Below are 12,295 nucleotides of genomic sequence, written 5' to 3'. Positions count from 1 at the left end.
GGAAGGGAAGGGAAGGGAAGGGAAGGGAAGGGAAGGGAAGGGAAGGGAAGGGAAGGGAAGGGAAGGGAAGGGAAGGGAAGGGAAGGGAAGGGAAGGGAAGGGAAGGGAAGGGAAGGGAAGGGAAGGGAAGGGAAGGGAAGGGAAGGGAAGGGAAGGGAAGGGAAGGGAAGGGAAGGGAAGGGAAGGGAAGGGAAGGGAAGGGAAGGGAAGGGAAGGGAAGGGAAGGGAAGGGAAGGGAAGGGAAGGGAAGGGAAGGGGAGGCAAAGCGGGGACACGGGGACTCACTGAGGAACATCACGAGGCGGGGGGCAATCATGTCACTGTGGTCCAGGGGGTGCTGAGGGCTCTGAGCCGGGCTGCCCGGGAGCGGGATGCGCTGTCTGGTTGCTCCGTGCTGCTCTCTCCATCGGTCTGACTTGAGTCCGGGGCTCACGGGGGCAGGAAGAGGAAGTGCTGCAGAAATAAATGGAAGCCACGAACCACATCCGAGAATCATGAGGGAACTACACCCAGATTCTGTGTTTTTCTGTGTGTTGTCATCATGTTTTCAGATGACATTTCTCCCTACGTGCTCTCAGTCCTTTGGGCACTCTCTTTGCCCCATGAACCATAATCTATCTCATCCACACCTTAAGCTGGCGGACAGAAGGTGGCTTTTATCTAATCTCTCCTGCCTTGGACATCTTCCTCATGATGGGTGACAAGAGGAGCAAGAGGAGCAAGATCCTTTGCTCTTGTTCTGTGCAGGGGGGTGGGGACAAAATGACCGCCAGAGGACCCTTCAAACTTCAACCAGTCTGTGAATGTTGGCTTAGGAAGAGCCTGAGGATGAGGAAGGTGATTGAAATTATCCTCCACTGGGGACACAGCAGCAGGGATGAAACACGGTGATGGCCTTGACTGTTTATTTTCCACAACGGGAAGCATTTTATGGGAATGCGGGTGGGATGTAAGGGGTGGCCTTCACTTATCACCGTCGGGGTAGTATCCACTCCCAGGAAAGCAAAAGGAGGCCCTTGAGGGGAAAAGCTGGAAGTTACCTTTCACAACACCGCTGAGGAAGGACCAAATCCACTGCACCTCCACTTATCTCCTCTGTAGCCACGAGTACAGGTCCCCACGCCATTTTCCTGTGGTGCTGGGTCATTAGTGCTGAGCACTCATCTCCAGCAAGGGGACCTCGGCTGCAACGGTGGTCACAGGATCTTCTCTGTGGAAGTGAAACAATCACTGCCTTGTTTACAGGAGCTGTGTAAGAGGAAGAAGAGGTGGTAGCCCTCCCTTGTGACTCCAGACAAAATGTTCAGACAAAGCGTGGGACTGGATGGTGAAAAAAAAAGCAAATAGATACCTTTAGGGTTCCGTTCTTCCTTCCTCTTTTAACCACCTAGGTTTCAATGACACATATCTAGGTCTTGAAAAGCATCTGTAAAGAGAACTGAGCCTGGTGACCTCAGAACAAGGTTTTTCAAGAGCAATGAATGCTGCTGTCATTGTGCTTCATTAAATTCAGGGTAATGGAAGGCCTGAGACCTGGAGGAAAGTATCTGTGGTTAGAGGGAGATGTGATGGAAGAACAGAGCTGTCCAGGACAGTGGAGAGAGAACCCTACTGATGCATAGCTTACCTTTAATCCTGATGGCTTTGCTCTTCACGGTCCAGACTGCTCTGAGCCCACTGATTATGGTGTGTGGTCCACCACCCTTTAGCTCTATGATGCTGAAGCTGCAGGTACAGGTCCAAATGTCCACAGCCCATCCACTTTTTGTTCTCCTTGGATCAGAAAACGACAAATCAGGAGAGAGTGTGCACAGTGAGACAGGCATTTTTTGTGTGTGTATGTTTTCAGAGAGTGCAGAAAGGCCTGGGAAGGAAGCTAGGCATACAGTTTAAAGGAAGATAGACTTGTTCACCAGGGATCAGAGCAGAAATCCCTGTCCGTGGAACCACTTGGTGCGCACATACTGGATCAGACATTTGAGGGAAGGGTGAACCCAGCTTGCAGGAGCTGCCTTGAAATAGAGCTCTCTCCCCTGTATGACTCATTAATTCACTGGCAGAAAACAGGCTGTTGTGTTGCTTGCATCAGCACAAACTCCAGCCATCTGACACTTTAAATAAAAAACACAGAAGAAGAACAGTGGTAATGAAAACCAGAAGTTTTCTTGCACTGCGACTTCTGTTTTTTTCTCAGGGTGGACAAGAGATAAGCAATCAGCTCTAATCCCCACAAAAGTCCCACAACCCCATCCTGTGCCAGTCCCTAGCTGCACAACAAGCTCTTGCACAACTTTTTTTTTTTTTTTTTTTTTTTTTTTTAATCTGCATTTAAAGCTTGAAACCACATAGGTTAATTCCAGTTCCTCAAAGACAGAGCTACTTGTGACTAACACTCACAGTCCTCGAGTTGAGGTCAGACCTCTAGGACATAAGCAATAAAATCTTGCTGTTACTGTAAGGTCAAGAGAACAGGTCTTCTGCACCATCTGCGGTGGTTTCACACCGACAAGCAGCCAAAGGCCACAACCACCCTTCTCTCACTCCTCCTCAAAGGGGAAGAGGGAGAAAATACGATGAAAAAGGGCTCAAGGGTTGAGATAAGAACAGGGACATCACTCAGCAATCATCATTATGGGCAAAACAGACTCGGCGTAGGGAGATCATTGTAACTTATTGCAACAGAAGGGAGCAATGTGAAAGTAAAAGCAAACTGAAAACACCCTCCCCACTTCCCCAGCACCCACTTCCACTTCTTCACCCGAGTGGCGCAAGGGAATGGGGAATTGGGGCTGTGTTTAGCGCGGAACACTTCATCACCTGCCGTGGTCAGCGCAGAGCACGTCATCATCGCCTCCAACGTGGGGTCCCTCCCAGGGGATGCCGCCTTCCCGAGCTGATCATGTGGGGGCTCTTCTTCCCATGGAGTCCATCCGTCAGGAGCAAACTGCTCCAGCCTGGGTCCCCCCGTGGGGTCCTTCCCCTTCAACGGTTCCTCTGGGCTCCTTCATGTGTGCAGACTCTCTTTTATCACATAACAATGCAGCCAGTTCGTTGCAATAAGCCTTTCTGACAACTCACACGGGTTATAACCCCTCTCCAAAGTGCTGTGAGGAGGGGGGGAAGGACTCAGAGGTCTAAAAACACCACCTGACAAAAAATAACAGCTGGGAAGAGATGAGCAGGGTCCACCTCGGAAGAGAGAAGCATGACAAGGAGATGCAAGAAACGTGGGCCCACGATAACCTCAAGCAGCAGCTAGGACATTGCTTCCTCGTGCTGTGCAGCGTTCCACCACACACTGGAAGAGCTGGAAGGCCAAAAATAGGTAGCATTGGTAAAGAGGGAGATTTGAAATCAAGTGGAGTGTTAATGTGTAGCAGCATGTTGTTGTGCCTGGGCGGACAGCATCGTCATCTTCCCCATAACATCATCATCATCTCCCCCATAACATCATCGTCTCCCCCATAACGTCATCATCTCCCCCATAATATCCTCATCATCTCCCCCATAACATCATCATCTCCCCTATAACACCGTTGTCATCTACCCCATAACATCCTCATCACCTCCCGCATACTATCCTCATCATCTCCCCCATAACATCCTCATCATCTCCCCCATAACGTCATCATCTCCCCCATAACATCATCATCTCCCCCATAACATCCTCATCATCTCCCCCATAACATCATCATCTCCTCCATAACATCCTCATCATCTCCCCCAGAACGTCATCATCTCCCCCATAACATCCTCATCATCTCCCCTATAACACCGTTGTCATCTCCCCCATAACATCCTCATCACCTCCCCCATAATCTTCTCATCACCATCTCCCCCATAATGTTGTCATCTCCCCCATAACATCCTCATCATCTCCCCCATAATGTCATTATCTCCCCCATAACTTCACCATCTCCCCCGTATCATCATCACCCCCACACATACAAACTCGGAGGAAGATGAGAACTCACCGGACTCTGGGCTGCTGCTCTCGAACACTCGTGTTTCCCCAGGCTGTGCTCGGAGGACATCACAGGGTTAAATCCCAGCTTCGCCTTCCCCAGCTGCAGGACTGGGTTAAAATAAAAAAATAATAAAATAAAAATAAGAATGGGGGATTGTCCAGTGACACAGATGAGGCGTGCTAGGTCTCTAGCTAGCCGAGGCTGTCAGGAAAGAGATAGAAGTAGAGTGATACAAGATAAAACTTTTTAAGGACTAGTGTTGTGGTTTAACCCAGCGAGCAGCTCAGCACCACGCAGCCGTTTGCTCACTTCCCTCTCACCACAGAGGGATGGGGAGAGAACAGAAAAAAAAAAAAAAAAAAGTGAAAAAAAAAAAAAAAGTAATAGCTCATGGTTTGAGATAAAAACAGTTTAAAAGAGCAGAAAGGAAGGGAAAAAATAATAATGATACAGGAATATACGAAGCAAGTGATGCACTGTGCAATTGCTCACCAACCATCGACCGATGCCAGACCCCAAGCACTGCCCCAGTTCCTGGGAGGAAAATTAACTCGATCCCAAGTGAAATCAGGACGGGTGGTCAGAGTGACTGCAAGCGCAGGGCAAACTGACTGCTGCCTTCACAGTAACTTCAGCAGGTCCTTGCGGGAAGGTTCTGACTTGCCTTGCTTTGCAGCTGTGGCAGTGGGAGATGCTGAAGAAAAATCTTCCTTCGGCCACCGTGTCTTTGAAGCCTGGCGTGGAGTGGAAGGAAGCCTGGGGGCACACAGCTACCCTTTTCCTGAAGCCCTCCTGAAATAAGGTAGAAAAGCAACAGCTCTTCTATACCCAAATCATTCCTTTGCCAGCTGGATCCATGGGTTAAGATCTGCTGCTCCTCAAGGAGTTTGGGGTTCTCACCTGCAAGACTGGCTCACTTGACTTTGCGTAGGCAAACCTTAAGTATTCACACATAAATGCCCTGCTCCTCCTCGTCTTGGCCAAAAGGGCTCCTTGATCGCCTCCTGGGGCTGCGAAGACTTTGAGGAGGTGCCACTGGGTTGCCTGGAAGAAGCAACAGCAGACTGCATCCTTATGAGAGATGACAGGTCAAAGCAGCAAGGCAATGCCCAGGGGACAGTGCCTTGTGTCTTCTTGTATAGGAAGGGAAACTCAGCCCTATGGGGCTCATCCTCAGAGGAGGTGCTGTGAAAATTCAGAAATGAGGCTGAATTTCAGAGGCAAGCAAAATCCAGGTTTAATGGGAACGCTGTGGGTTAGGTGTGAGATAGAGCAGACGCACAAATCAAGCCAGAGGCTCTTCTCTGAGCCAATAGCACATCTAGACTGGAATGTGAAATAGTCACAACCCTAAGACCCAGAGACCTCCTCTGCCATGATCCCAGAGCTGTGCACAAGCAAACACAAATACACACACTTCAGGAAGGAGGATGGAACGACACACCTTCCCATGAAACCCACCAGACCTAAACAAAACATCCGGCTTTAATTGGTAAGACACAAGGCCTGGGGCTGGGCACAGAGGAAAGGTGTAGCCAAAGTACTTCCAGTTCACTGCTTCTGTCTCTTGGGGACACTGAGGCAGACAATGAGGAATCAGGCAGGGCCCAACGGAACTGATTGCCTTGGCAAAACAGAGCAAAGCCTTTAAGGGTTCTTCATCTTGCTAGTCCATCCTGAATCCTTCTTCCAGATCTGTAAACGAGGGAAGTAACAACATCAAAAATTGCTTCTCTTTATTCTTGGACCTCTAAGGGAAATCAGTTTGGGGTTTAAACAAGAGAGGAGGGTGAGAAGTGATCCTGTTCAAGTTCTGTCCAGAACACCCTCCCCAAAAAGGAAGGTCAAAATGAGGGATATTTTTTTTTTTGGCAAAGAAAATGAAGTCCCAGGATCATAAGAATTAGTGTAGTGCAATAAAAAATAAATATTTACCTCTTTTCTTCTTGAGGCGGTGGGAGAAGAAAAAGATGAGGCCATTGATGGTAAAGAACGAGCCACCAACAAGGATCTCTCGAACCCAGCCGATTATCTGACCTGGGGAGGAACCAGTGGTGACTTTGTCGTGATGACTCTTACAACGAGCAAGCCCATTTATAGCTACCCACATCTTGGAGAGATGGAGGGTAAAAGAAAGGAGGGCTAGAAGGAGGTCCTAGAAAGCCACGGTCTCATCAGAAAAACCATATAAGGTGATGAGACTCTTTTCACTGAGTTTTTTTTTCCCAGTATCTCTCATATTTTTTGTTGATAAGAGTACGGGTAGACGTGGCAATAAACTCGTTTAGTGACAGACAGAGACTGAGGTAGCGAGACGGATGACCATATAACAGGAGGGGATGGAGATGACACTGATGAATTCAGAGGCAAGCACACACAGAATAAATTAACCGATGATAGGTCAGTAGTTATTACAGGTTCTAGTGAGGAAGGGTTGGAAAACTCACGTTTCACGTAGACATTGACCCAGGGGCTGCTCTCGGAGCGAACGGCACGTCCAGACTTAAACACAAAGTAGGCGCAACTGTAAGACCCAGAGACCTCCGTTCCTGTGATCTTCAGGTTGTAGCTGTAGTTTTGCAGTTTCACAACTGGGATGGAGATTGCAAGTCCAAAGTCCCCATAGTACTGGAATTCTCTTATATAGTATGAAGAAAAGGGGACGGTGCAGAGCAGCTTGACGTTGTTTCCGTATCTGTAGACTGGTTGCTGAGGATCCAGGGACAAAAGCGGGGCCACTGGAGCACCTGGGGGGAAGAGCAAATGAAACCTGCTACCTATTGACGTAAGGATTTGTGCACAAAACCCATGATTTTTTCCAATGTCGTGCTTCAGATTTGACAAAGGGAGTAAACGAGTTAATTCTTTGGAATATTACTGGGACAAATACAGAACCTTTTACTAAAGATCAGCTCCTGTGGGAGTCATTCATCGCTCTTTTTTCTACATCTTGAACTATGAGAAGAGAAACACAGACCCACAGACCTCAGAGATAAGAATTCAGAGCAACCCGTTTCTTTGTATCACCAAAGTGCAGAAAATAAGTATTTTCACATGACCAAAGAGGAAGGCATGTGATGCACCCCAAACCCTAAGGAAAGGCTTGGGGAAACTCAGTGCCATGAGACCTCTTGGAGGTGACGGAGGCTACCCTATTCCTGACTGCTCAGAGAAACCCAAGAGCACAAAAGGAGCTTGTGAGAAGGCAGAGACTCAAAGCAACATCATCTAGAGACGACACAAGACACACATACCCTGAACCTTAATTGAAAGAGGAAGGCTCCTATTGGAAGGAATTTTTCGTCCAGCATCCTTCACCCAGTACATGCATGTGTACTCCATGGCAGACGCTTTTGCAGCTGTGAGCTGGAACCAGGCAATTGTGTGAGAGTAGGAAGCAAGTGCGTAGACTTGGTCCCCACTTTGATTGAAGAACCGAAATCCATCTACGTTCTTCGTTGGAGCCACACATATGAAAGCAACGCGTTCCCCTTCGTAGTAGACATCGTAACTGGGGTCTGTGGAGAGCACAGGGACTGGCAGGGGGTCTGGGAAAGAAAGGTAAGGATTTAGAGGATGGGAGGGAATTTTCAAAGTGGAAAAGGACAGTGGAAAAGGACAGTGGAAAAGACATCCCTTTCCTTTCCATTTCACAAAATGCAATCCAACTCCACCTTGCCAAAGAGTATGTTTAGTTGGAGAGCATCTCACAGCAGGTAAAATTGTTCTTACCAGCAGAGGATACAGCAAGTGGGAGCAGCTGGAGGAAAGCTGTAAGAGACAGGTATTGAAGGCTTTGAGATGACAGGACAAGACAGAGGAGGCTGCAAAAAAGGAAGAAAAGAAGTCACTTACACAGCAGCTGTGCGAGAAAGTATTGCATCATCGTGACCAAAACCGCCTTGGGGAAAAAAAGAAGTGCACCCAGACAGCTTATATTTCAGGCCCTATGAAGTCCTGCCCCTTTGGGGAATCAGCTGAGAAGGCAGCCCCTCCCCAGCACTACATATTCATGGTTCGTTGCTGCGCTGCCGTGGCATGGAAAGTTTGGATGGATCACGGAGCAAACCAAGTGCACTATGCCACAGCCCCTTCGTAAGCACTGGAGAGGGCATGGCAACGGCAGGTTATGATCCTGATCCTCCATTTCTTGTGTTCTGTGAAAATTTCCTCCGGGGTGGACATCGATCCCATCCAGAGGTGGGTTCTGGGCTTGGCTATCTGTTCTCCTAGCTACTCCACCTGGCTAGTGGAAGGTTTTCTCCCTCTCCATAGGGTGGCCACCAGAAATTTAACATCCTAACGAGCAAGCATTCCTTCTCCACCATCCATCTATCCATTTACCCACCCACCATCTGTCCATTTACCCATCCACCGTCAGCTTTGTGTTCATCTACCTCTACACACCGTCACTCAGACAAATTTAGCTATCTGTATTGCTCATTTTCTTCTACACACTCTGCTACTTGGTTCCACGTTTCTCAATGCAGACTCGTATCCCCAGGCACGTGCAGATGTTGAATTTGTGAGAGCTACTAAGCCAGCATGGCTCACTAGCCCCAGATGCCTAAACTGTAACCTCAAATGGCCTAAAATATTACCACTTTAGGCAATTAACAAGATGTCCCATCTTCAGGTGTCACCACATGTCTGCCCAGGACCAACCCAAGGACAAATTTTTATCACAAAGACTAATGTGACTTCTAAAAACCTTCACCCAGTGACCAGCCTCTTAAGCAACCTCTGCACTGAAGGCACTTGTTCCTCCAAAACCAGGCCTTAGCCGCCTTTTTTGATGTTTGAGTTACTAATCCTTCATGGTGCAAGGGCATTCATTCAAATTCAAGCTAAAAAAAAAAAAGCAAATCAATTGCCCAAAGCGATTTCAGCCTGCCCAGGTCTGCCGAAGAGCAACACAGCTGCCACAGTCAGCCGCTGGACTCCAGTAAGTCCTAGAGGCAGAAATGACACCAAACTTGGAGGATTATTTTTAAATTTTTAAATACAGGTTGAAAGGTTTGGGAAACAAGAGGTGATTTTTGGTTGCTGGTTTAATTGAAAAAAAAAAAAAAAGAATTTATGTATCAACTGCAATGAATCTGAAGAAAATTCATGTGCTGCTGGGGCTTCCTTTGGAAAAAAATATCTACAAAAATCAACTTATCTTTTAGCTGCATACAACATATGTTGGATGAGATTATTTCTTCTGTTAAAGTGATTTGATGATTGCCAAGCAATTAACTGATATCAGCACTAGAACGCAGTATCTTGAATTTACAGAAATGGGGCTGCTGGAGTCTTTAAGGGTTTGGGAAGGTAAGTTCTCATGGGTCCTAAGAGAGGAGAAAGGAGGAGATGAGCTGGGCTGCAGGCTAGGATGAGCTGGAGGATAACTGAAACAAATAAAAGCTTACAGAAATCAGTATCTGGGGTTTCGGCCAGCTGCAAGGATTAGAGAAGAGTCTGAGGAGCAGTGGTGGGCTGACCCCGGCTGGCAGCTAAGCCCCACGCAATGCTTGCCATGAGAAAACAGACCAGGAAGAGCAGATTTGACAAAAGTTATGGGTCAAGATTAAAAATGTTCAATAAGCAAAGGAAAGGAAAGAGGAATTAAAAAACTAAACACAAGTGGTGCAAAGGAGATTGCCCACCGCCTCCCACTTATCCTTCACGCCAGGGGTTGCCCCCCACTGCCACCCCCTTGTCACGTCACCCCAACGCAGACCCCCAGCCTTTGGATGCTCAAACTGGGAGCCCTGGACCCTTAAGGTAGGGGCTGGACTGGAAAAGGAGGCTTTGGGTCCTAAAAATGAGGGTTTGGGCCCTTAAAATGCAGCTGTGGATGCTCACTGGAAAACTTTGAAATCCCAAACGGAAGCTCTGATCCCTAAAAATGGGGCTGTGGACCCCACTGTTGCACTTTGGGGCTCTGAAATGAGGATTTGGGTCCGACAACGAGCCCTTGGTCCCTCAGAGGTCTCATCATACCCTACAAATGAGGCCGTGTCTGCTTGAAGGAGGGCTTGGGGCTTACCGTGGACATTCAGCCCCCAAAAATTAGGCTTTAGGACCTAAAGAGAAGGGCTTGGGCCCTAAAGAGGAGGGCTTGGGTCCTAGGGAGATGGGTTTGGGCCTTGAAGAGAGGGGTTTGGGCCCTAAAGAGGAGGCATGAGGCTCTACAACTGAGGGTGGAAGCCCTTAGAAGGATGTTTTGGACCCCAAAATGGGGTATAGGAGACTGGAAATAACACTGATGTAAAAAAAAAAGGGGGCTTTAGGCCATAAAAAGCAGGATCTGGATCCAAACTTGAGGTTTTGATAGTAAAACAAATGCTTTGTTCTTAAAACGGATGCATTGGGCTCTGAAAAGCAGTTTGGGGTTTGGACCCTTAAGGAAGCTTTGGGCCCTTACAATGGGGGTGTGGACACTCAGATGTGGCTTTGGGTTCCAAAACAAAGGCTTTGGGCCCTCAGAAGGGGCTTGGGGCATTAAAAATAGTGCTTTAGGCGAGTGCCACGCGACCGCTGCTCAGAGCAGCCAAAGCACCGCTGTGCCATCAGCACTGCCCCTGGCACAAATCCAGAACGGCACCACAGGGGCTAATTAATAACAGGGGCTAATAATTAACCCTAATTAATTATCCCTCCCGGGGAGAAATAAATGACAAACTGCACCGCACGAGTCCCATTCCTGCCCCTTCGACATCTGCAGCCCCTGCCCCAAGTCAGCCAGATGGAAATCCTTGTTTCTAAGCGCTGCCTTGTCATGTCCCGATTAAAAAAGCTCTTTGGAAAAAAAAAAATAATCAAAACCACTCTCAAAACAAAATAAATTTAGCAATTTTGTCTGTGCTATGGTTTCTTTGGTTTGGCTTGGTGTCCTTTCTGCTAACGTGAAAAAAGAAGCGACCTCCGGACCTCAACCACCAACAGCCTCTACACTGAACACGACAGCCCTGGTGTGAGCTGCAGGGATCGCCCCGCTGCCAACATCTCCAGCCCTCCCCATCAAACTTCCCTTGCTCAGTGGAGAGAGGGCAGCATGTCCCACGGCCCCTGGCCTCTCTCCTTCTGCTTCCTGGCATAACTGCTTGGACTCGGGCACCTTGAGAGTGATCCGAGTGCCGTGGGTCAGCAGGGTCCTGAGCCCAGCAGGGAGAGCTCAGCGCTGAACGAGCGCTGTGAAGGATGCAGGTGGCTGGCCTGGGTTTTGATATGACCAGTGATTTCTGCTGAAAGCTGCCTCCACGTGCAGAGCACCTGGACGTGACGTCCTCCGTAAGAGGAAGAGCGTGCGTGGAGGTGCACAGCCCTTCATTTAACCTCCACCGATAATGCTGCAGAATGAAGTCTGAACGGCGGCAGGATGGAGACAGTCAAATTCCTAAAGTGCAGTTTTGTCTGGGGCGTATCACTCTTCTGCAGACTTTGTTTCCCCCTCTAGTCTGGAATGCCATAGCCCTGGTCTGACCCTAAGCCAAAAACCACACCGAAAATAGGAAGCAGAACAACCAAGAGCTCACTTCCTAAGTCACCACAGCAGAAAGAAATCGGCAGCACTGACATTTCACGCCCAGATCCATTTTCCACAAGATCACATGAAGTAATGTGCCCACAAGGATCCTTTTCCTCTCTCATCTCAAGGATCTAAGGAGCGCCCACCACCTGTCCGTCCCGGCGCGATCGCCCCTGGCCTCCCACCAACCGACCTCAGCCGTGCTGGGTCGGGCACGGGGGGCGTATGCAGGGTCCCTGACGTGCTGGAGATGCCGTCCTGGGCTGGAGGAGAGCAGGGCTTCCACGCCAGCCTCACCTCCCTGCAACAGCCCCGATCCCAGCACAGCTTGGGCTGGTTGCAGGGCCACAGCCCAGATGGAAAACTTCATCCCAATCCCGGTGAGACCGCATCGCCAACAAACGAGAACTCAAGCATCTTTTGCAAGACATTCTTTATCATTTCCTCCGTCTCGTTCCTCGTGGTCCAAAGACTGATGAATTTCTGGAAAGCAAGAGCCACGCCTCTGAGTCAGCACTGCCACTTTTTGGAGCTCTTTGCCCACACGCAGCCCCCGGGGATGGCCTCAGGCCACAACACCGAGGGCAGGGCCGCCATCTCCCTGCCTCTCTTTACCCCATCACCAGAGCCCGGCCAGCAGCAGGGTTTTGCTCCTGAGCTCTGCCAGGCCCACCCAAAAAGCCCTTGGAGTTTGGAGCAGAGTAGGGATCATTCCAATGATTCTATGGTTCAAAACACTGCTTTGGTCTGAAAAATTATCATTTGGGGCCAAAAGGAGGGATTTTGACTCCCAAAGGGAAGCTTTAGACCA

The 12,295-nt window shown here is 48.9% G+C and overlaps 2 protein-coding genes and 1 long non-coding RNA gene across 8 annotated transcripts in view; all 3 read right to left on the bottom strand.

Annotated features, from left to right (window-relative positions):
- LOC118159526 overlaps positions 1–1,150 on the bottom strand; it is a 4,938-nt gene extending 3,788 nt beyond the window's left edge. The window contains exon 1 of one of the 2 annotated variants that reach the window (XM_035314095.1): positions 286–1,150. In XM_035314095.1, coding sequence (XP_035169986.1) covers positions 286–496 — 211 coding nt within the window. In that variant the 5' untranslated portion in view covers positions 497–1,150. The remainder of the gene's footprint in view (positions 1–285) is intronic. The other variant, XM_035314096.1, reaches the window with a different exon arrangement.
- A 35-nt stretch (positions 1,151–1,185) lies between these two features.
- LOC118159528 lies at positions 1,186–2,965 on the bottom strand. Of its 5 annotated transcripts, none has more exons than XR_004747158.1 (3): positions 1,628–2,965; positions 1,352–1,547; positions 1,186–1,210 (listed from the first exon to the last, which is right to left on the bottom strand). It is a non-coding gene; the product is annotated as an uncharacterized LOC118159528 (long non-coding RNA). The 5 variants fall into 5 exon arrangements; XR_004747157.1 differs by having other exon boundaries at positions 1,187–1,248; XR_004747156.1 differs by having other exon boundaries at positions 1,198–1,547; positions 1,628–1,773; positions 1,887–2,965.
- A 2,470-nt stretch (positions 2,966–5,435) lies between these two features.
- On the bottom strand, positions 5,436–7,860 carry LOC118159527. The gene is made up of 6 exons (XM_035314097.1): positions 7,824–7,860; positions 7,701–7,739; positions 7,223–7,516; positions 6,416–6,715; positions 5,904–6,005; positions 5,436–5,663 (listed from the first exon to the last, which is right to left on the bottom strand). The coding sequence occupies exons 1-6, from the start codon at positions 7,852–7,854 to the stop codon at positions 5,635–5,637; spliced, it is 795 nt and encodes a 264-aa protein (XP_035169988.1). The 5' UTR covers positions 7,855–7,860; the 3' UTR covers positions 5,436–5,634.
- Between the last annotated feature and the right edge of the window lie 4,435 nt (positions 7,861–12,295).

The sequence above is a fragment of the Oxyura jamaicensis genome, unplaced genomic scaffold, assembly GCF_011077185.1.
Source record: "Oxyura jamaicensis isolate SHBP4307 breed ruddy duck unplaced genomic scaffold, BPBGC_Ojam_1.0 oxyUn_random_OJ70798, whole genome shotgun sequence".
Classification (NCBI taxonomy): domain Eukaryota; kingdom Metazoa; phylum Chordata; class Aves; order Anseriformes; family Anatidae; genus Oxyura; species Oxyura jamaicensis.
Note: the sequence above shows the minus strand (reverse complement) of the source record. Positions and strands in the feature narration are given on the sequence as shown.